Source organism: Leucopleurus acutus, assembly GCF_964270905.1.
Source record: "Leucopleurus acutus genome assembly, chromosome: 20".
Taxonomy (NCBI): domain Eukaryota; kingdom Metazoa; phylum Chordata; class Mammalia; order Artiodactyla; family Delphinidae; genus Leucopleurus; species Leucopleurus acutus.
In genome coordinates, this window is record NC_139162.1 from 4897464 (window position 1) to 4917945 (window position 20482).

Genomic DNA, 20482 nt, shown 5'->3' on the forward strand with positions numbered 1-20482 from the left:
TAAGCGTGGTTTCAACATCTCAGGACGAGGGGCTTGTTCCTCTGGTCTTCCTGCCTGTCCTCCACAGGTGTGGACGGCTCACCACCTGCGCCCAGCACTGTGAAAGCTGGGGTCCCGTAGGCCAGTGAGGTCCAGGGAGTGAGGACACGGCCCTAGTGAGACAGCGGGTCTCGGGGGGCTGGGACTCACCAGAGTGCTCAGGCCACATCTTGGGGATGGCCCGTGTTTTGATCTTTCTAGAGAAGCCTACAATCTGGAGAATGTGAAATCTCCCAGTGCTTTTTGGTTTTGTTTTTTTTTTTTTAAATATCTTTATTGGAGTATAATCACTTTACAACGTTGTGTTAGTTTCTGTTGTACAACGAAGTGAGTCAGCTGTACGTATACATATGTCCTCATATCCCCTCCCTCTTGAGCCTCCCTATCCCACCCTCCCTATCCCACCCCTCTAGGTGGTCACAGAGCACCGAGCTGACCTCCCTGTGCTATGCGGCTGCTTCGCACTAGCCATCCATTTTACATTTGGTAGTGTATATATGTCCATGCCACTCTCTCACTTCATCCCAGCTTCCCCTTCCCCCCTGTGTCCTCAAGTCCATTCTCTACGTCTGCATCTTTATTCCTGCCCTGTCACTAGGTTCATCAGTACTTTTTTTTAGATTCCATATATGTGCGTTAGCATATGGTATTTGTTTTTCTCTTTCTGACTTGCTTTACTCTGTGTGACAGACTCTAGGTCCATCCACCTCACTACAGATAACTCAGTTTCGTTCTTTTTTATGGCTGAGTAATTCTCTGTTGTATCTATGTGCCACATCTTCTTTATCCGTTCATCTGTCAATGGACACTTAGGTTGCTTCCATGTCCTGGCTATTGTAAATAGTGCTGCACTGAACATTGTGGTACATGTATTTTTTTGAATTATGGTTTTCTCGGGGTATATGTCCAGTAGTGGGATTGCTGGGTCATATGGTAGTTCTATTTTTAGTTTTTTAAGGAACCTCCATGCTGTTCTCCATAGTGGCTGTATCAGTTTACATTCCCACCAGCAGTGCAGGAGGGTTCCCTTTTCTCCACACCCTCTCCAGCATTCATTGTTTGTAGATTTTTTGATGATGGCCATTCTGACTGGTGTGAGGTGATACCTTATTGTGGTTTTGATTTGCATTTCTTTAATGATTAGTGATGTTGAGCATCTTTTCATGTGTGTGTCGGCAATCTGTTTGTCTCCTTTGGAGAAATGTCTGTTTAGGTCTTAGGCCCATTTTTGGATTGGGTTGTTTGTGTTTTTGATATTGAGCTGCATGAGCTGCTTGTAAATTTGGGGGATTAATCCTTTGTCAGTTGCTTCTTTTGCTCATATTTTCTCCCATTCCGAGGGTTGTCTTTTCGTCTTGTTTATGGTTCCCTTTGCTGTGCAAAAGCTTTTGAGTTTCATTATGTTCTATTTGTTTCTTTTTAGTTTTATTTCCATTGCTCTAAGAGGTAGATCAAAAAAGATCTTGCTGTGATTTATGTCATAGAGTGTTCTGCCTATGTTTTCCTTTAAGAGTTTTATACTGTCAGGCTTTACATTTAGGCCTTTAATCCATTTGGAGTTTATTTTTGTGTATGGTGTTAGGGAGTGTTCTAATTTCATTCTTTTACGTGTAGCGCTCTAGTTTTCCCAGCACCACTTATTGAAGAGGCTGTCTTTTCTCCATTGTATATTATCAAAAATAAGGTGACCATATGTGCGTGGGTTTATCTCTGGACTTTCTATCCTGTTCCACTGATCTATATTTCTGTTTTTGTGCCAGTACCATACTGTCTTGATTACTGTAGCTTTGTAGTATAGTCTGAAGTCAGGGAGCCTTATTCCTCCAGCTCCGTTTTTCTTTCTCAAGATTGCTTTGGCTATTCGGGGTCTTTTGTGTTTCCATACAAATTGTAAAATTTTTTGTTCTGGTTCTGTAAAAAATGCCATTGGTAATTTGATAGGGATTGCATTGAATCTGTAGATCGCTTTGAGTAGTATAATCGTTTTCACAATATTGATTCTTCCAATCCAAGCACATGGTATGTCTTCATCTGTTTGTATTGTCCTTGGTTTTCTTCATCAGTGTCTTATAGTTTTCTGCATACAGGGCTTTTGCCTCCTTAAGTAGGTTTGTTTATTCCTAGGTATTTTATTCTTTTTGTTGCAGTGGTAAATGGGAGTTTCCCTAATTTGTCTTTCTGATGTTTCGTTGTTAGTATATAGGAATGCAAGAGATTTCTGTGCATTAATATTGTATCCTGCTACTTTACCAAATTCATCGATTAGCTCTAGTAGTTTTCTGGTGGCATCTTTAGGATTTTCTATGTAGAGTATCGTGTCATCTGCAAATAGTGACAGTTTTACTTCTTCTTTTCCAATTTGTATTCCTTTTATTTCTTTTTCTTCTCTGATTGCTGTGGCTAAAACTTCCAAAACTATGCTGAATGATAGTGGTGAGAGTGGGCACCCTTGTCTTGTTCTGATCTTAGAGGAAATGCTTTGTTTTTCACCATTGAGAATGATGTTGGCTGTGAGTTTGCCATATATGGCTTTTATTATGTTGAGGTGGGTTCCCTCTGTGTCCACTTTCTGGAGAGTGTTTATCATAAATAGGTGTTGAATTTTGTCAAAAGCTTTTTCTGCATCAATTGAGATTATCCTTCAATTTGTTAATGTGGTATATCACATCGATTGATTTGCGTATATTGAAGAATCCTTGCGTTCCTGGAATAAACCCCACTTGATCATAATGTATGATCCTTTTAATGTGCTGTTGGATTCTGTTTGCTAGTATTTTGTTGAGGATTTTTGCATCTATGTTCATCAGTGATATTGGCCTGTAGTTTTCTTTTTTTGTGAAACCTTTGTCTGGTTTTGGTTGCAGGGTGATGGTGGCCTCGTAGAATGAGTTTGGGAGTGTTCCTCCCTCTTCTGTATTTTGGAAGAGTTTGAGAAGGATAGGTGTTAGCTCTTCTTTAAATGTTTGATAGAATTCACCTGTGAAGCCATCTGGTCCCGGACTTTAGTTTGTTGGAAGACCTTAAATCACAGTTTCAATTTCAGTGCTTGTGATCGGTCTGTTTATGTTTTCTATTTCTTCCTGGTTCAGTCTTGGGAGGTTGTACTTTGCTAAGAATTTATCCATTTCTTCCAGGTTGTCCATTTTATTGGCATGGAGTTGCTTGTAGTTGTCTCTCATGACCCTTTGTATTTCTGTAGTGTCAGTTGTTACGTCTCCTTTTTCATTTCTAATTCTGTTGATTTGAGTCTTTTCCCTTTTTTTCCTGATGAGTCTGGCTAATGGTTTATCAATTTTGTTAATCTTCTCAAAGAACCAGCTTTTAGCTTTATTGATCTTTGCTATCGTTTCCTTCATTTCTTTTTCATTTATTTCTGATCTGATCTTTATGATTTCTTTCCTTCTGCTAACCTTGGGGTTTTTTGGTTTTTCTTTCTCTCATTGCTTTAGGTGTAAGATTGGGTTTATTTGAGATTTTTGTTGTTTCTTGAGGTGGGATTGTATTGCTATAAACTTCCCTCTTAGAAGTGCTTTTGCTGCATCCCATCGGTTTTGGGTCATCGTGTTTTCATTGTCATTTGTTTGTAGGTATTTTTTGATTTCCTCTTTGATTTCTTCAGTGATCTCTTGGTTGTTTAGTAGCATATTGTTTAGCTTCCATGTGTTTGTGTTTTTTTTTTTTTTTTTTTTTTGTGGTACGCGGGCCTCTCACTGCTGTGGCCTCTCCCGTCGCGGAGCACAGGCTCCGGACGCGCAGGCCCAGCGGCCATGGCTCACGGGCCCAGCCGCTCCGTGGCACGCGGGATCCCCCCGGACCGGGGCACGAACCCGTGTCCCCTGCATCGGCAGGCGGACTCCCAACCACTGCGCCACCAGGGAAGCCCTGTTTGTGTTTTAATGTTTTTTTCCCTGTAGTTGATTTCTAGTCTCATAGCCTTGTGCTTGGAAAAGATGCTTGATAAGAATTCTGTTTTCTTAAATTTACTGAGGCTTGATTTGTGACCCAAGATGTGATCTATCCTGGAGAATGTTCCATGAGCACTTGAGAAGAAAGTGTATGCTGTTGTTTTTGGATGGAATGTCCTATAAATATCAGTTAAGTCCATCTGGGCTAATGTGTCATTTAAAGCTTGTCTTTCCTTATTTATTTTCTGTTTGGATGATCTGTCCATTGGTGTAAGTGGGGTGTTAAAGTCCCCCACCATTATTGTGTTACTGTCAATTTCCCCTTTTATGTCTGTTAGCATTTGCCTTATATATTGAGGTGCTCCTGTGTTGGCTGCATAGATATTTACAGTTGTTATATCTTCTTCTTGGATTGATCCCTTGATCATTATATAATGTCCTTCCTTGTCTCTTGTAGTAGTCTTTATTTTAAAGTCTGTTTTGTCTGACATGAGAATTGCTACTCCAGGTCTCTTTTGATTTCCATTTGCATGGAATATCTTTTCCATCCCCTCACTTTCAGTCTGTATGTGTCCCTAGGTCTGAGGTGGGTCTCTTCTAGGCAGCATATATATTGGTCTTGTTTTTGTATCCATTCAGTCAGTCTGTGTCTTTTGGTTGGGGCATCTCCCAGTATTAATGTTGGCAAATGACTGAATTAGAGTAATTGTTTGCCAACCAGAGTGTTTCTCCAGCTCCATCGTAAGGCCGTCCTAACGCTGCAGCCATGTGGTTGTGAAAGGAAGTTCTGGACCTCAGAGCATTGAGCTGGGCGCCTGGTCTCCACATCTCCACACTGGCTGCAGGCTTTGGGTTCGCCTGTCTCTCTGGGGACTTGGATACCTCGTGCCCTAAGGATGGAGCTTGGGCCTGGGGTCTCCTGTTCCCACTTGCTGGGAGGACCCCTCGCCCAGCCTTCGAGGTCTGCATCTACACGCGTTACTTGCTTTGGGGACCAGCTTTCCTGCTCCCGTCCCTTCCCCGTGCTGAGGCTGGTCACTGCCCCACCTGTTCTCCAGAGACCAGCGTCCCCTGTAGCTGGTGCAGCCCCTGGCCCAGCCTCGGGTGCTCTTACAGCGGCCTCGGTGCACAGGTGTGTCCTCTGGGTGTGGGCATTTGTAGGGTCACGTAGTTGGGACAGGACGAGGACAGAGATGGACAAGCGTGGATCCCCAGGGCACACGTTGAGGCCAGGTCGACAACACAGGAGAGTTGTTAAGGAGCCGAGAGCTGTAGGGCCCCGTGGTTCCTGCCGCTGCAGAGGGAGCCCTGCGTGGGGGTCAGGTGCAGGTGCCGGCCAGCAGCAGCCCAGCGTGAAGGGAGCGTCAGAGCAGCACCGAAGACACAGGACCTGCCTGCCGTGACCAGCTGGGTCACACGTGTGTGGATCCTTTCCTGTCTGCCAGCCAGAACGGTCCCACTGAGAGCTGCCTGCCTTGGGACAGTCAGGGAGGAGGGAGGTGGTGAAGCAGCAGTGAGACCGAGCTGGAGAGAGGGCTTCAGTGAGGCGAGCGTACGCAGGAAGGGGATCGGCTCTCCGGAGGACCAGTCGATGGGGTCTGCCGTGTGCTGCCCTGTCCAAGAAGGGAGGCCTTGTCGGGTGTTGCGGTGGGATACCCAGGTCCACCTGCGAGGAACATTCCAGAGAGGGTGTCACCATCCAGGGCCCTGGCTGTAGACTCAGACCGCCTGGGGTCCATCCAGTTCCCACCTGGCCACTTGCTGCCCGTGGGCCTTGTCTGATATCGGACAGCCCCGGGCCGGACACAGAGCCAGTGCTCAGTTATGTCACCTGTCCCAGTGGCGGGTCCCTTCGTGGTGACAGATGTGCCTAAGGCCTACTCACTGCTTCAAAGATTCCCTTTCATGCCCTGGCGTGAGCTCTCATTGTTCTAGGGAACAGCTCTATTTCTTTTAAAAACCAGAAACCGGAGGAGCCAACCCAGCACAACCACAGATAGGCCTGGGAGTCCTCGGGGGCCCTGGGGTCCCCGAGGGGCCGGGCATGGGGGTTGGGCCCCAGGGCTGGTCCCTAACCGTGCTCATCTAGCCAGGGTGCTGCCTGGAGCGTGGAGATGGGCCAGAAATAAGGGCAGCAGGACACCTGCAGCTGCCCACCCTGAGCCCCGCCCTGTGTCGGCAGATGGGCCTAGCTAGGGTCTTCCCTGCATGTGCACTTAGCCCTCCGGTGCCTGGGCACGAGGACCCTGAGGACCTCCCACCAGAACAGGTCTGTACTCGGTGAACCTGCCCTGGAACAACCGTGCTGCCTCTGCTGGGCACACCGCTGGCCTGGTGTTGGCAAAGTCTGCGTGCGCTGTGGGATCTGGGGGTCTCAGCGGTCCCGTGATGCTCTCACCACCATTTCTCAGATGAGAAAACGGAGATGGGACCAGCATTCCAGCCCAGGTCTGGCCTGGGCCTGAGCTCTGAGCCCCCAGTGCCAGGCTTCCCCTTTCCTTATAGCGGGAAGGATGCCCACTTGCTGGTAATAATGGGGGTGCTTCCCCTTTCCTTATGGCGGGAAGGATGCCCACTTGCTGGTAATAATGGGGGTGCTACTTAGGTTCACTGGCTAGAAAATGAAGTGAGTTAAGGACTCATATGTAGAGTAAGTAGAAGTTTTCAGAGAAAAAAATCTTTTGATTTTTTTTTTTTTTTTTAAACGGTGGTGCCGTTAAGAGGATACTAACACGCAGAATGTTGGTTTAATTTGCTGGTAACATGAGGGCAGTGCAGGCGAGTGTCGCAAACATAGATTCCTGGGCCTTGCTGTAGACTTAACTAAATCATATGCTCCTTGGGAAGAGCCTAGAAATCTGTGTTAGAAGCTCCCCAAGGTAAACAGAATGACCATGCAGCCCCGCTATTCCACTCCTAGGTGTAGACCCAGAGGAATTGAAAACAGGTGTTCAAACAAAAACGTGTACGTGAAAGTTCATAGCCGCATGAGTCAGTAGCCAAAAGGTGGAAACTACCCAAGTGCCCATCAGATGGATGAATGGACGACAGCAGCGGGACCATCGGACAGTGGGATACTAGTCAGCCCTAAGGGAGCCGAGCTCTGACCTCGCTGCAGCGTGGAGGCGCCTCGCAAACGTTACACTCATAGCGTAGGGTTCCATCTGGGTGAAATGTCCCGAACAGGCAAATCCAGAGACAGGAGGCAGGTTAGTGCTGCTTCGGGCTGGGGGACGGGAGGATGGGGCGTACCTGCTGGTGGGGATGTGCTGGGCTGTTGAAAATGTTCTGGAACTAAGCAGTGGGGACAGCTGCACAGCAATATGAGTGCATGAAATGACACTGAACTGTACACTTGGGCTAAAATGGTGAATTTCATGTAATTTTACCAGAAACCCCCCACACAGATCTCCCCAGAGGATTCTTGTGAACAGACCAGGTGGGAGCGTCCGGCTCGGAGACGGGGAGAGGCTCTCCGGCCCCCCAGACCACACGTCAGCATGGATCTGGGGGTCGGGATCCAGGTGACCTGGATCCAGGTGACCAGGATCCAGCCCACCCGCTGCCCTTGACACAGCCTCCAGCCTGGCCGCTGATGCCTCCCGGGTGCCCCTTCCTTTGGATGCAGTGGGTGGAGGAGGGTCAACCTTAAGACTGTGTGAAGATGCTCCCTTTCACTTTCCAATCCAAGATGCAGTTTTCTTTTCCTTCACCCAGAGTGGGACTCCGGATCATGACTCAGGGCACCAGCCCTTCAAAAAGAGGGAGGGGACAGCAAGGCCTGTGCCCTTGGGCTGTGTGTCACCTGGAGGCCCCCAACCTCTGCTCTGCGGCTGAGAAAAGACCCCTGCTGTTGAGCTTGGGGGTCAGGGGGTGGGGACGCCATGGGCCTCCAGCCTCTCAGAGGTGCCCGACCACCAGCACTCAGGATGCTGGGTGTGTCCGTTTCCTGCTGCCACTATAACCAGTTACCAGGAAGCAGTGGCCTGAAACAGCACATTTATCCCCTGCAGCTCTGGAGGTTGGAAGTCCAAAATCCGTCTCGTGGGGCTAAACTCAGGGCTGGTTCCCTCCGGAGGCTCCAGGCGAGAACTGATTCCCAGGCCTTCTCCAGCTTCTGGAGCCGCCCGCATCCCTTGGCCGGGGGGCCCCTCCGCCACCTGCAGTGCACACCGCTCCACCCTCTGCTTCTGTCCGCACGTCTCTGCCCTCTGACCCTGCTGTGTCCCTGTTCTCGGGCGCTGTGATGGTGATCAGGGCTCACCGAGGCCACCCCGGATACTCGCCCGTCTCAAGGTCGGCACTTGCTCTCATCTGCAGAGTCCCTTTGGCCAGCGGACACAGCCGTAAGTTCTGGGACGAGGGTGAGGACATCTTTGGGAGCCTCCAGTCTGCCCACCGACCGCACTGGGTTCCTGCCCCTGCGCCGGCGCCTGTTCCCCGCAGAGGTTAACTGTCGCCCTGAAAGGTGCACGAGCTCCTGTTTCTGCAGACCTGAGGCTTTATTCCTGCAGCGTCTGGTTCACTCCACCTTTCATTTATTAAGCCGCCTTTTGAGGGCCAAGCCAGGGCACAAAGCTGAAGACGAAGCAGTCCCTGCTTGACCTTGTCCTAGGCAAAAGCCCTAAAACTTCTAAATGGTAACCACGTGTGTCATTCTGTGCGCCCCCTGAGGGAATATCTTGCAGGTTCAGTTAACAGTCTTGGGCCTGTGGCTGCCTTGACAGCTGGCCCACGGGTGGTATTTGCTTATTGGGATCAAAATAGGAAACTAGAAACAAGAAAATACTGTCAGGAGTGCCAGCCAGTTTCATTCGTCAAGCCCTTGTTGGGGCTCCACCCCGTCTCAGCAGGCGGTAGCCAGCGCCGTCCTCTGCTGCGTGCTTCCAGGTTCCCGTGCCTTCTCCCCGTCACCTTTGCGCGCCTCCCCTCCCTGCCCAGGCCGCGCAGGCCTCAGACCTCTTCCCTCCTGATCCCACAGATGCCCCGAGGCCCCGGCCTCCGCCGAGGCGGGCTTGAGGTTTGCGCACTTGCCCGCCCTCCCAGTCACATGCACGCTCCCTTGCTTCTGAGGGCGGAGCCGGTGCACAGAGCTGCGGCTGAGCAGGGGCCATGAGCCCAGGGGCACAGGGCTGCCCTCCTCCTCCACACGGCACGTGAACACCTCTTGGGGAGCGTTATAGAAAACCGGGTGCCCGGCCCGTCCAGACCAGCTTCATCCGAAGCTCTGAGGGTGGGCCTGGCGCCGGCACTTCGAAGGGTCCCTCGGGTGTTGTGCAGCCCAGGTTCAGAGCATTGTCCTAGAAGCTCAGAGGCCGGCGGAGGTAGAAACACAGACATGTACAGGTCATGGGATTTGCCCCGTGCGTATTTCGACAACAGCAACCCTCTTCTCACTGGGTCCTCCTAAGGGCCCTGCAGGGTAGACAGGGGCTGTTACCACCATTTCGCAGGGGACCGCAGTGAGGCCTGGATCTCAGTCCTAGGCACTCTGGTTGCTGAGACCATCCCACCCCCCGACCCCTGCCCCGGTCTGTCTTCCAGAACTTTCTAAAGGGTGAGATAAAGGTTTGCGGAAATGAGCTGAGGTCACTTTCTCCCTGAAGTTCCCAACCTGTCAGGTGACCAGTACTCTGTGGCGACGGAGAGGAGGGAGCCTGGAACATCCCTTGACGGGTGCTCCCATGGGGGGCGACACGGGGCCGTGTGCGGGGCGCTGGGCTGAGCCCCGTGTGCCACCAGGGCTGCCCACCCACACAGATGAGGCCCCACAGTCACCTCTCCTCCCCGGGAAAGGTCACACAGCCCTGAGACTGGGTAGAGTGCAAATCAAAGCCCCTCAGAATTAAGAAGTTTCCCCCATTGAGTGGAATTTCACAGCCCAGTGGCCAATTTCTAAGTCATGCACGTTAATGGGCAGCTAATGAGGGACCCAGGCAGGACAGGGGTGTGCCCCGGGCGCCCAGAGCCGAGATTAAGGAGTACAAAGCCAGGCCGCTCTGAGAGCCCTCGATCTCCTTTCTCACTGCCTCGGGGTGGATGTGGGGGGAGAGAGCCATGTGAATCCCGGAGGGGTGCGCCCCAGCCCCTCACATCCTGCCGTCTGCTCACCCATTCATTCCCTCCCTTACGTGTCCGCTCCCATCCGGGCACCATCAGGGCCCGGGCGGGTGCAGGAGCCAGCGTGACACTGCTGGCTTTGAGATGACACGCACTCGGGGCTGATTTCCGGACCTGGCCCCGGCCGGCGCTCACGTTTTGAGCCTCTTGCCCCACCCGGGGGAGCCCTGCGCCCTACGGACCGCGGTGACAGCCCTCAGGATTCAGGGTGAGGACGCGGGGAGCGCTTGCTGCCAGGCCTGGGTCACGGTGAGCACCGCTCACGTGGTCGCAGCAGAACTGCGGCCCACGACGCCGTCCAGCTCCGGGCTCCCTTTCCCCCGGAGCCCGTGGACAGGCTGGCCACTCAGCAGATGGAGCAGAGCCCGCAAAGTATAAACGGAGCCACCAGGGAGGTGGCACGGTCAGGGGCTTGAGACCATACGAGCAAAGCCTTTGGTGCTGATCTCGACGGAGAAGGACTGATTGATTGGGGGAGGCGTTGAACATGTTTAACTCACAGCAGCAGTTCTCAGGAAGGGGCCCCGGACCCCCTGAGTCAGAAACGTTGATGATGGATCCCACACTCGGTGTTTTAACGTGCTCTCGGGGGGATTTGAGCCTGGGCGCCAGGAAGAAACAGGTTCACCTCTGAATTCAAGATCCGACCTTCACGGGGCTGTGTTTTCCGGGTTGGGACTGTTTCCAGAATTCTGCCGTCCTAGCCTACTGTATCGGGTCGGAGAGGTAGTCTCTACTCAAAAGTGTGGTCCAGGGACCGGCAGCACCCACCTCCGCAGGGCTCGCGAGAAACGTGGAGTCTCGGCTCCACCCCTGGTGGGACGAATCAGCACCTGCCTGTTAACAAGACCCCAGATGATTCCCGTGCTTGTCTGCCTGGGGCGCCTCTCCAGAGCCTTTGCATGCGTAAGTCTACAGCACCCCCCCCCCCCCGAGGAGGGCACACGGACCCCCTTCTGCAGATGGGAAACTGGGCTGGCCCCCCAGCAGGTGACAGATGGGGGTAGGGGGCCTGGGAGGCATCCCGGGAGGAGGCGTTGGAGATGGTGAGATTGGTGCAGCCTCTCTGATTTCTCCCAGCTGAGCTCCCTCTAACCCTCGGGGCGGCCGGGAAGGCCCCGCCCCCACAAGTCTTAAGACGCCCGTGCTCAGGCCAGAGGTCTCAGAAGCTACGAGTTCTTGGGACGGATGGTCTCGACCTCTTGTCCGTGTCCTTCTAGGTTCGGGGACGTGACCCCAGCACGTGCTTATGGGAGCACAGGGCTCCCATAATTCATGACGCATTTGCCCACCCCGGTGGAGCTAGAGCCTTCCTCCCACCCCTCTGGGTCCTCTGAAGTGAGCCCGAGTCCCCGTCTCTGATGGCCCAGGACTGCCTGTCGCCTTGAAGATTGGACTTGGTGGTAAGGACCAGGGGCTGGAGCCCCTTCGCTGTGGAAGTTGGCCCGGAGGCAGGTGGGTGGGTGAGAACAGCCATGGGGAGGAAGGAGTTGGGGATTTGGAACAGAAAGGGGGTGGGAGGGCAAGAGTGCCCATAAACAAGGTTGGAAGTTGCGGGGGCAGCGTTGGTTGAGGGGAAAGGTGTGAGGACCGGAAGCTAGGGGGCAGGTGGTTGCATAACGCTTTGGAAAGGGGGGAGCAGATGCTCGGGAAGAGGGGTACAGAGGCTGGGGTGGTTGGGATAGGCGTCCTGGCTCTGGCTGGATCGAGGAGAGACGCATCCCAGCTGGAGAAGGGTGCCGTGAACTGGGAAGACAGTGCCGGGACCACCCCCTCTCTCTTCCCCTCTGCTGCTTCTAGCCATGGAGGGACAGACGCCAGGAGACAGAGGCCTTTCGGAAAAGCCGGTCCCCACGGCCGCCCGCCCCAGTCTGTCCTCACTGGGTGCTGTCTTCATTCTCCTGAAGTCCGCGCTGGGCGCCGGCCTGCTCAGCTTCCCGTGGGCCTTCCACAAGGCGGGTGGGGTGGCCCCCGCTTTCCTAGCGGAGCTGGTAAGCCCGTGGGGAGCATTTTGAGGCGGGGGGCGGGTCTCCGGGGGCAGGTAGGAGCTTAGTTTTATTCTTCCAGCTAGAGCCCTGGGTGTTGTTTTTGCAGAGCTGCCTGTCTCCGAAATTACTCCTGTGGCTTTTGCTTTTCCATCCCGCTCACCTCACGATGGGAGGGGGGAATCCCCCTGTAGACCTGGGCCTAGAGCATCCTCTAGGCGGCTGAGGGCCTCGCAGCCAGGCGGGGTGTGGGGAGGGGGGAGGTAGAGGCGCGCTGGGTCACTGCGGAGCGCTCGGCACCTGTAGCCAATGAACCTGGCCTTTCAGCTGGGGAGGCGCTGTCTCCGAGCCACGGATTGACTTCTCTTGCCTCCCGGTCTCGGCTCCCCAGTGAAAGCCCAAATCTCGTGGGCAGGTCAGGACTGAGGCCGCCGTGACGCCTGCAACCTGCACGGTGTCAGCGGTGTTTGGCCAGTTCTGCTGGCTGCGTGTGGAGCCTGAACTCTCTCCCTTCCCAGAAAGTTCCAGGTCCCGACCGTCCTCAGCGGGAAAGAGCTGCTGATTAGCACAGCTTCATGTTATTAGCAGTCTTTTCCTTGAGCTGATAGGAATCAGGCATTTCGTGGTAAGCTCTTTGACGGGCATCATCTCGAGTGCTTTTTTCTGGCAGCTGGCTGATAATGGCCCCATTGGTGGGCCCACGGGGCCTTTCTTGACCTTCTGGAAGCTGCCACATGCTGCCCTGTGTAGTGTCTGGTGTAACCCGTGCCACCCCCATGCTGGCTGAGCATCTGTCTGGCGCCGGGTGGCTGAGACACTGTGGTCTCCGTCCTTGTGAAGCTTGTTCTAACAGGGAACTCGGACAAGATTCAAGAAGTCGAATGACACAGTGTCAGATGGTGGGCAGCGTGACGGGTGGGGTGACATCTGTGGGAGCGGGAGGGGGGCAGAGAAGGCCCCGCCAAGGCGGCGCTGAGCCCCAGCTTGTCCAGGCGCACGTGACGGGCAACAGAGCGGTGTTTGGATGTGTGCGGCAGAAAGGCCGCGCTTCCGGAACAGGGAGCCCGACCTCCAGCCGCAAAGGGTCAGCGATAGAGCAGATGGGGCCCGCATGGGGGTCCGTGGTCAGGCACAGACGGACCAGTCCGAGGACGCCAGGCAGGGCGGAGGCAGGGATGTGGCGCGCCGCTCCGCAGGCTCCGTGCGGGGTCTCCTGGCACCTTTCGGGAGTACGGATGCCGACTGCCCAGGTTTGGGTGGACCTGAGATCGTGCATCTCTGACAGGCTCCCGGGTAACACGGATGCCGCGGGGGTGGCTTGCCCTTTGCACAGGATGGTCTAAAGATCCCGTCTTGGGCAGGCAGCCAGCCTTCAGGAGAGAGGACCCCAAATATGAATAAGTGGAAACTCCCGACAAGGGGAGAAGTCAGGCTGGTACTTAGCAACTCCCCCATCATTTCCTGACTCTCCCCTCCTCTTAGCCAGTGAGACTTCTGCCCTGTCCCCGGGTACAAGGCCTCCCCTTGGACGGGAGGAATGTTTGAAGATGCCTGCCGCTGGGAGGTCAGTGGTATGAGGTTTTAGGTCTCTAATGGCCCCATGAGCACCGGAGGGTTAATGAAATTAATGAGCCTCGGACCCTCCTCGGCTCCAAAGAGAGGCGCGCCTGGCCAGGGGCTGTGAGGGCTCTTTGCTCACTGGCTGCTAAGAGGCTCAGGGACCGTCTCGAGGGTCAGCTACTCCTGCGTGGACAGCTCACTGCGTTAGCAGAGACGTACCTTCACTGGCAGAGGCTCAGCCTGACCCCCCACCCCCCTTCCCTTCCTTTCATCCCCAAATACCTACGAAGCACCTGCTGTGTTCTGGGTGCTTTTCTGGGGCTAAACGGTAAGCAAAAAAGACACGATCCCAGTCTCCATGGAGCTTAGAGTCTGGTGGATGAGCGAGACGGGGATCCTCACACTGTATGCACAGGTGTGAGGCTGTGGCCTCAGGCCCCTGGACCCAAGGACCACAACCTGGGCAGCGTAAAACAACAGAAGTGTATTCTCTCCCAGTCTCGGAGACTGCAAGTCCGAACTAATGTGTCGGCAGGGTCCTTCCCGCCTCTCCAGCTCCTGGGGGCTCCAGACGTTCCTTGGCTTGCGGCCATGTCACTCCAGTCTCTGCCCCATCGCCACACAGCTTTCTCTGTGTCTCCTCCTCTTCTGTCTCTTATTAGGACACTTGTTGGATTTAAGGCCCACTTGGCTTATCCAGACTGACCTCATCTCAAGATCCTTAATTTCACCTGCAAAGACCCTTTTCATTTAATTACATGTTCATTATTTGCATCTGCTAAGATGACTGCCAGTAAGTCCCTTTCACAAGTTCTGGAGATGAGGATGTAGACAAACCTTTTGGGGGATTCGACCCACCATGGGGAAAAAAGTGGGCCCACGAAAGGTGTGGTTCTGCCAGAAGCGGAGGGTTGAGCCCACCTCGGGGGTGAAGTGTGGGGAGGCTTCCTGGAGGAGGTGACCTTGGAGAGGAGGGGGGAAGAGTAGGAGTCCCCCAGGTGAGGGACGGTGGTGGAGGCGGGGAGGGTGGTGTTCCAAGCAGAGGAGCCGGCACGGGCAGAGGTTGAGGGACTGGAGGGAGCGTGCATGTTCCTCCTGGCTCTGAACTTTCAAGTTTCTCTCAGGCAGTCCAGTTTGATGTTCCCTTCAGCAGCCCTAGTTGTGGCTGCTGGCGTAAGAACGAGTCTGCTGTTCAGGGGCACGAACTGTGTGTGAAGACGGCCGTGCTGGCTCTCCCCGGGCTTCTTAGCTGAGTACCTCACAGCTCCTGCATTGTTCTCCTCCATAGAAGTGTGGGAGGGGCGTTTGGCCGTGGAGACCAGGTCCAGCTTAGGGACAGGTAGCCGTCCATCCTGGAGAGGCTCAAAAACATTTAACTACGTGGGGCAAGTGGGTCTCAAATGCATCAGTTGAGGCGGGGGTGGGGGGGCGACGGGGGGGTTGTCGAGTGGCGCAGATGATTTGGAAAGCAGTTTGTAAGAAATTGCTAGAGTCAAACACACATCTACCCTGACACCCAGGAATTCCACTCCTCGGTGTGTGTCCAGGAGAAGGAAACGTGGGTCCTCAGAATGACTTATTCTAGAATGCTCAGCTCTTCATTCATAGTAGCCAAACACGAAGAACAGCCCAGATGTCTGGCAACAGGGGATTGGATCAGCCACTTGTGCTTCTATCCACACAGTGAAATAGCACTTGGCAAAAATAGGAATAAACTTTACCGATGTGCCCGATAGGGCTGGCCCTCGCAAACGTTACCACTCAGTGGAAAGGCAGACAAGAAAATGGCTAAAAGCAGAAAAATATTAGTGGTTTTTTTCTGGGCACAGGGACAGAAAGTGACTGGGAAGGGACAGGAGGGAACTTCGGGGACGTGGTAACATTTTGTGTCTTGGTAGGAGTTTAGGTTGCACGTGTACGTTGGTTATACCCCTTCCAATGATATACTGATATACACTTAAGACTGCATTTCACTGTGTGTAAATTTTATCTTACGAGAGGGACTGTAAACACACATCGAGCTCTAATTAACGATACGCACGCCCAAATCTTTAGGGGGAAGTATGCTAATTAATATCCACAACTTGCCTTGAAACGTACCCCCAAGTTTAGATGGACACGTGGACGCACGGTAGAGATGTGATCAAATAAGCACAGTGATCTGCTCCTAGTAGAATCTAGGTAGTGGGTACAGGGCGTTCATTGTAAAATTCTTCCAACTTTCCTAGATGTTTGAAAATTTTTCAGTGTTGGAAAAAATTCCAACAGAGCACTGGAGAGGGAGTCTGGAGAATAAGAATGACCATCATTTCTTGAGCAGTTACCACGTGCCAGGCACTGAGCTGAGTGAGTTATGTGCTTTGTTTAAAGCAAATGCATCACAACTCTCCAGTAAGGTAGATGGTATCATCCCCATTTCACAGATGGGAAAACAGAGGTTGATGGGCCTCATGCCACAGAGCAGGTGAGTGGCAGAGTTGGAATTGAACCCAAGTATGCCTGCTTCCTAACCATCATGCTTTATGGCTCTTCACCTGCAACGCATGTGATCTTAGGAAAGTAATTTAAACTCTGAGTTTCTGATGCCTCATTTGTCCAACTGGTGTGGAGTGGTGGGAACCCCAGATTCACAGACGTAGAGCCAGTGCGGCCTCTAGAATCCACCTGCTTTGTAGCTCTGGTTTCAAGGGAGGGGGCTGGACGCTTGTCAGGTAGAAGCCCTAGGCTGTAGGCAGCCGTGGCTTCTGCAGGTGAGACCCGGAGGGAGTGGTATCAGCATCCTGGGGGGCGGTTGTGGGCACGCCTGGCCCCATGGTCCTGTTCTGCAGGTCTCCTTGGTCTTCCTGATCAGTGGGCTGGTCATCCTGGGCTATGCCGCCTCCGTCAGTGGCCAGGCCACCTACCAGGGCGTGGTTGGAGGGCTGTGTGGCCCCACCATCAGGAAGCTGTGTGAGGCCTGCTTCATCGTCAACCTGCTCATGATCTCCGTGGCCTTCCTGAGGGTAATCGGGGACCAGCTGGAGAAGTGTAAGTACCTGCCCTGGAGTCAGGGGTGATCCCGGGTTGGAGCTCGCGTCTCCCGAGCTCCTGGTGGATGAGCAGGACGTTGGCTTGGGCCCTTGGCAGGCAGCAGAGGCCGAGACCACTGCCAGCTCCTAACGTCGTGGCGAAGGGAGGTGCAGGGTTAGTAATTACCACCACATTGAGAGTCAAGGAGCTGGAGGGAGCTGTGCTGGGGATCCAGTGGGGACTCATTCTACAGACGGGGAGGCGGCCCCAACTGCAAAGACACCCCTGTGAGAGAACCGGCAACACCTTGAATTTGGGGATGTCAAAGACGCTCAGCCCCATGCTCCCTTGGCCTCTAGTCCCCCCACTAACAATTTCCCTCTAAGCACCTCTTTGGCTGCGTCTTACCGATTTTGATATGTTCTGATTTCACTTTTAATCCATTCAATCCTTTGCTAGTTTTTGCTATGATTTCCTGTTTGACTCATGGGATGTTTAGAATTGTGTGATTCAATTTCCAATTATTTGGGAGTTTTCTAGTTGCCTTTTTGGTTTCTTTTTTTAAAAAAATTTTTTATACAGCAGGTTCTTATTAGTCATCAATTTTATACACATCAGTGTATACATGTCAGTCCCAGTCTCCCAATTCATCGCACCCCCACCCCCACCCCTACCACTTTGCCCGCTTGGTGTCCATACGTTTGTTCTCTTCATCTGTGTCTCAACTTCTGCCCTGCAAACTGGTTCATCTGTACCCTTTTTCTAGGTTCCACATATATGCGTTAATATATGATATTAGTTTTTCTCTTTCTGACTTACTTCACTCTGTATGACAGACTCTACATCCCTCCACGTCCCTACGTATGACCCAATTTCGTTCCTTTTTATGGCTGAGTAATATTCCATTGTATATATGTGCCACATCTTCTTTATCCATTCATCTGTCGATGGGCATTTAGGTTCCTTCCATGACCTGGCTATTGTGAATAGTGCTGCAATGAACATCGGGGTGCATGTGTCTTTTTGAATTACGGTTTTCTGTGGGTATACGCCCAGTAGTGGGATTTCTGGGTCATATGGTAATTCTATTTTTAGTTTTTTAAGGAACCTCCATACTGTTCTCCATAGTGGCTGTATCAGTTTACATTCCCACCAACAGTGCAAGAGTATTCCCTTTTCTCCACACCCTCTCCAGCATTTGTTGTTTGTAGATTTTCTGATGACGCCCATTCTAACCGGTGTGAGGTGATACCTCATTGTAGTTTTGATTTGCATTTCTCTAATAATTAGCAATGTTGAACAGCTTTTCATGTGCTTCTTGGCCTTCTGTCTGTCTTCTTTGGAGAAATGTCTATTTAGGTCTTCTGCCCATTTTTTGATTGGTTTTTTTTTTTTTAATATTGAGCTGCATGAGCTGTTTATATATTTTGGAGATTAATCCTTTGACCGTTGATTCGTTGCAAATATTTTTTCCCATTCTGAGGGTTGTCTTTTTCGTCTTGTTTGTAGTTTCCTTTGCTTTGCAAAAGCTTTTAGGTTTCATTAGGTCCCATTTGTTTATTTTTGTTTTTATTTCCATTACTCTAGGAGGAGGATCAAAAAAGATCTTGCTGTGATTTATGTCAAAGAGTGTTCTTCCTATGTTTTCCTCTAAGAGTTTTACAGTGTCCGGTCTTACATTTAGGTCTCGAATCCTGTTTGAGTTTAGTTTTGTGTTTGGTGTTAGGGAGTATTCTAATTTCATTCTTTTACATGTAGCTGTCCAGTTTTCCCAGCACCACTTATTGAAGAGACTGTCTTTTCTCCATTGTATATCCTTGCCTCCTTTGTCATAAATTAGTTGACCATAGGTGCGTGGGTTTGTCTTTGGGCTTTCTATCCTGTTCCACTGATCTATATTTCTGTTTTTGTGCCAGTACCATATTGTCTTGAGTACAGTGGCTTTGTAGTATAGTCTGAAGTCAGGGAGCCTGATTCCTCCAGCTCCGCTTTTTTCCCTTAAGATTGCTTTGCTTTGGCTATTCGGGGTCTTTTGTGTCTCCATACAAATTTTAAGATTTTTTTGTTCTAGTTCTGTAAAAAAAAAAAAAAAAAACAAAATGCCATTGGTAATTTGATAGGGATTTCATTGAATCTGTAGATTGCTTTGGGTAGTATAGTCATTTTCACAATATTGATTCTTCCAATCCAAGAACATGGTATATCTCTCCATCTGTTGGTATCATCTTTAATTTCTTTCATCAGTGTCTTATAGTTTTCTGCATACACGTCTTTTGTCTCCTTAGGTAGGTTTATTCCTAGTTATTTTATTCTTTTTGTTGCAATGGTTAATGGGAGTGTTTTCTTAATTTCACTTTCAGATTTTTCATCATTAGTGTATAGGAATGCTAGAGATTTCTGTGCATTAATTTTGTATCCTGCTACTTTACCAAATTCATTGATTAGCTCTAGTAGTTTTCTGGTGGCATCTTTAGTAATCTCTATGTATAGGATCATGTCATCTGCAAAGAGTGACAGTTTTACTTCTTCTTTTCCAATTTGTATTCCTTTTATTTCTTTTTCTTCTCTGATTGCCGTGGCTAGGACTTCCAAAACTATGTTGAATAATAGTGGTGAGAGTGGACATCCTTGTCTTGTTCCTGATCTTAGAGGAAATGGTTTCAGTTTTCCACCATCGAGAATGATGTTTCCTGTGAGTTTGTCATATATGGACTTTATTATGTTGAGGTAGGTTCCCTTTATGCCCACTTTCTGGAGAGTTTTTATCATAAATGGGTGTTGAATTTTGTCAAAAGCTTTTTCTGCATCTATTGAGATGATCATATGGATTTTGTTCTTTAAGTTGTTAATATGGTGTATCACATTGATTGATTTGCATATATTAAAGAATCTTTGCATCCCTGGGATAAATTCCACTTGATCATGGTGTATGATCCTTTTAATGTGCTGTTGGATTCTGTTTGCTAGTATTTTGTTGAGGATTTTTGCATCTATATTCATCAGTGATGCTGGTCTGCAATTTTCTTCTTTTGTAGTATCTTTGTCTGGTTTTGGCATCAGGGTGATAGTGGCCTCATAGAATGAGTTTGGGAGTGTTCCTTCCTGTGCAATTTTTTGGAAGAGTTTGAGAAGGATGGATGTTAGCTCTTCTCTAAATGTTTGATAGAATTCACCTGTGAAGCCATCTGGTCCTGGAGTTTTGTTTGTTGGAAGATTTTTAATCACAGTTTCAATTTCATGACTTGTGATTGGTCTGTTCATATTTTCTATTTCTTCCTGCTTTAGTCTTGGAAGGTTATACCTTTCTAAGAATTTGTCCATTTCTTCCAGGTTGTCCATTTTATTGGCATAGAGTTGCTTGTAGTAGTCTCTTAGGATGCTTTGTATTTCTGTGTTGTCTGCTGTAACTTCTCCTTTTTCATTTCTAGTGTTATTGATTTGAGTCCTCTCCCTCTTTTTCTTGATGAGTCTGGCTAATGGTTTATCAATTTTGTTTATCTTCTCAAAGAACCAGCTTTTAGTTTTATTGATCCTTGCTTGGTTTCTTTGTTTCTATTTCATTTATTTCTGCTCTGGTCTTTATGATTTCTTTCCTTCTGATAACTTTGGGTTTTGTTTGTTCTTCTTTCTCTAGTTCCTTTAGGTGTAAAGTTACATTGTTTATGTGAGATTTTTCTTGTTTCTTGAGGTAGGACTGTATAGCTATAAACTTCCCTCTTAGAACTGCTTTTGCTGCATCCCATAGGTTTTGGATCGTCGTGTTTTCAGTATCATTTGTCTCTCGGTATATTTTGATTTCCTCTTTGATTTCTTCAGTGATCTCTTGGTTATTTAGTAACGTATTGTTTAGCCTCCATGCGTTTG

At 50.5% G+C, this 20482-nt stretch overlaps 1 protein-coding gene across 1 annotated transcript in view; it reads left to right on the forward strand.

Moving 5' to 3' along the window:
• Positions 1-11387: 11387 nt before the first annotated feature.
• The window catches only part of SLC38A8 (solute carrier family 38 member 8), a gene marked incomplete at its 3' end in the record, with an annotated part of 30449 nt that continues 21354 nt past the window's right edge, over positions 11388-20482 (forward strand). Inside the window, exons 1-3 of the mRNA XM_082863126.1 lie at positions 11388-11467; positions 11865-12055; positions 16438-16636. Of these exons, the coding sequence (XP_082719252.1) occupies positions 11867-12055; positions 16438-16636 (388 nt within the window). The 5' untranslated portion in view covers positions 11388-11467; positions 11865-11866. The remainder of the gene's footprint in view (positions 11468-11864; positions 12056-16437; positions 16637-20482) is intronic.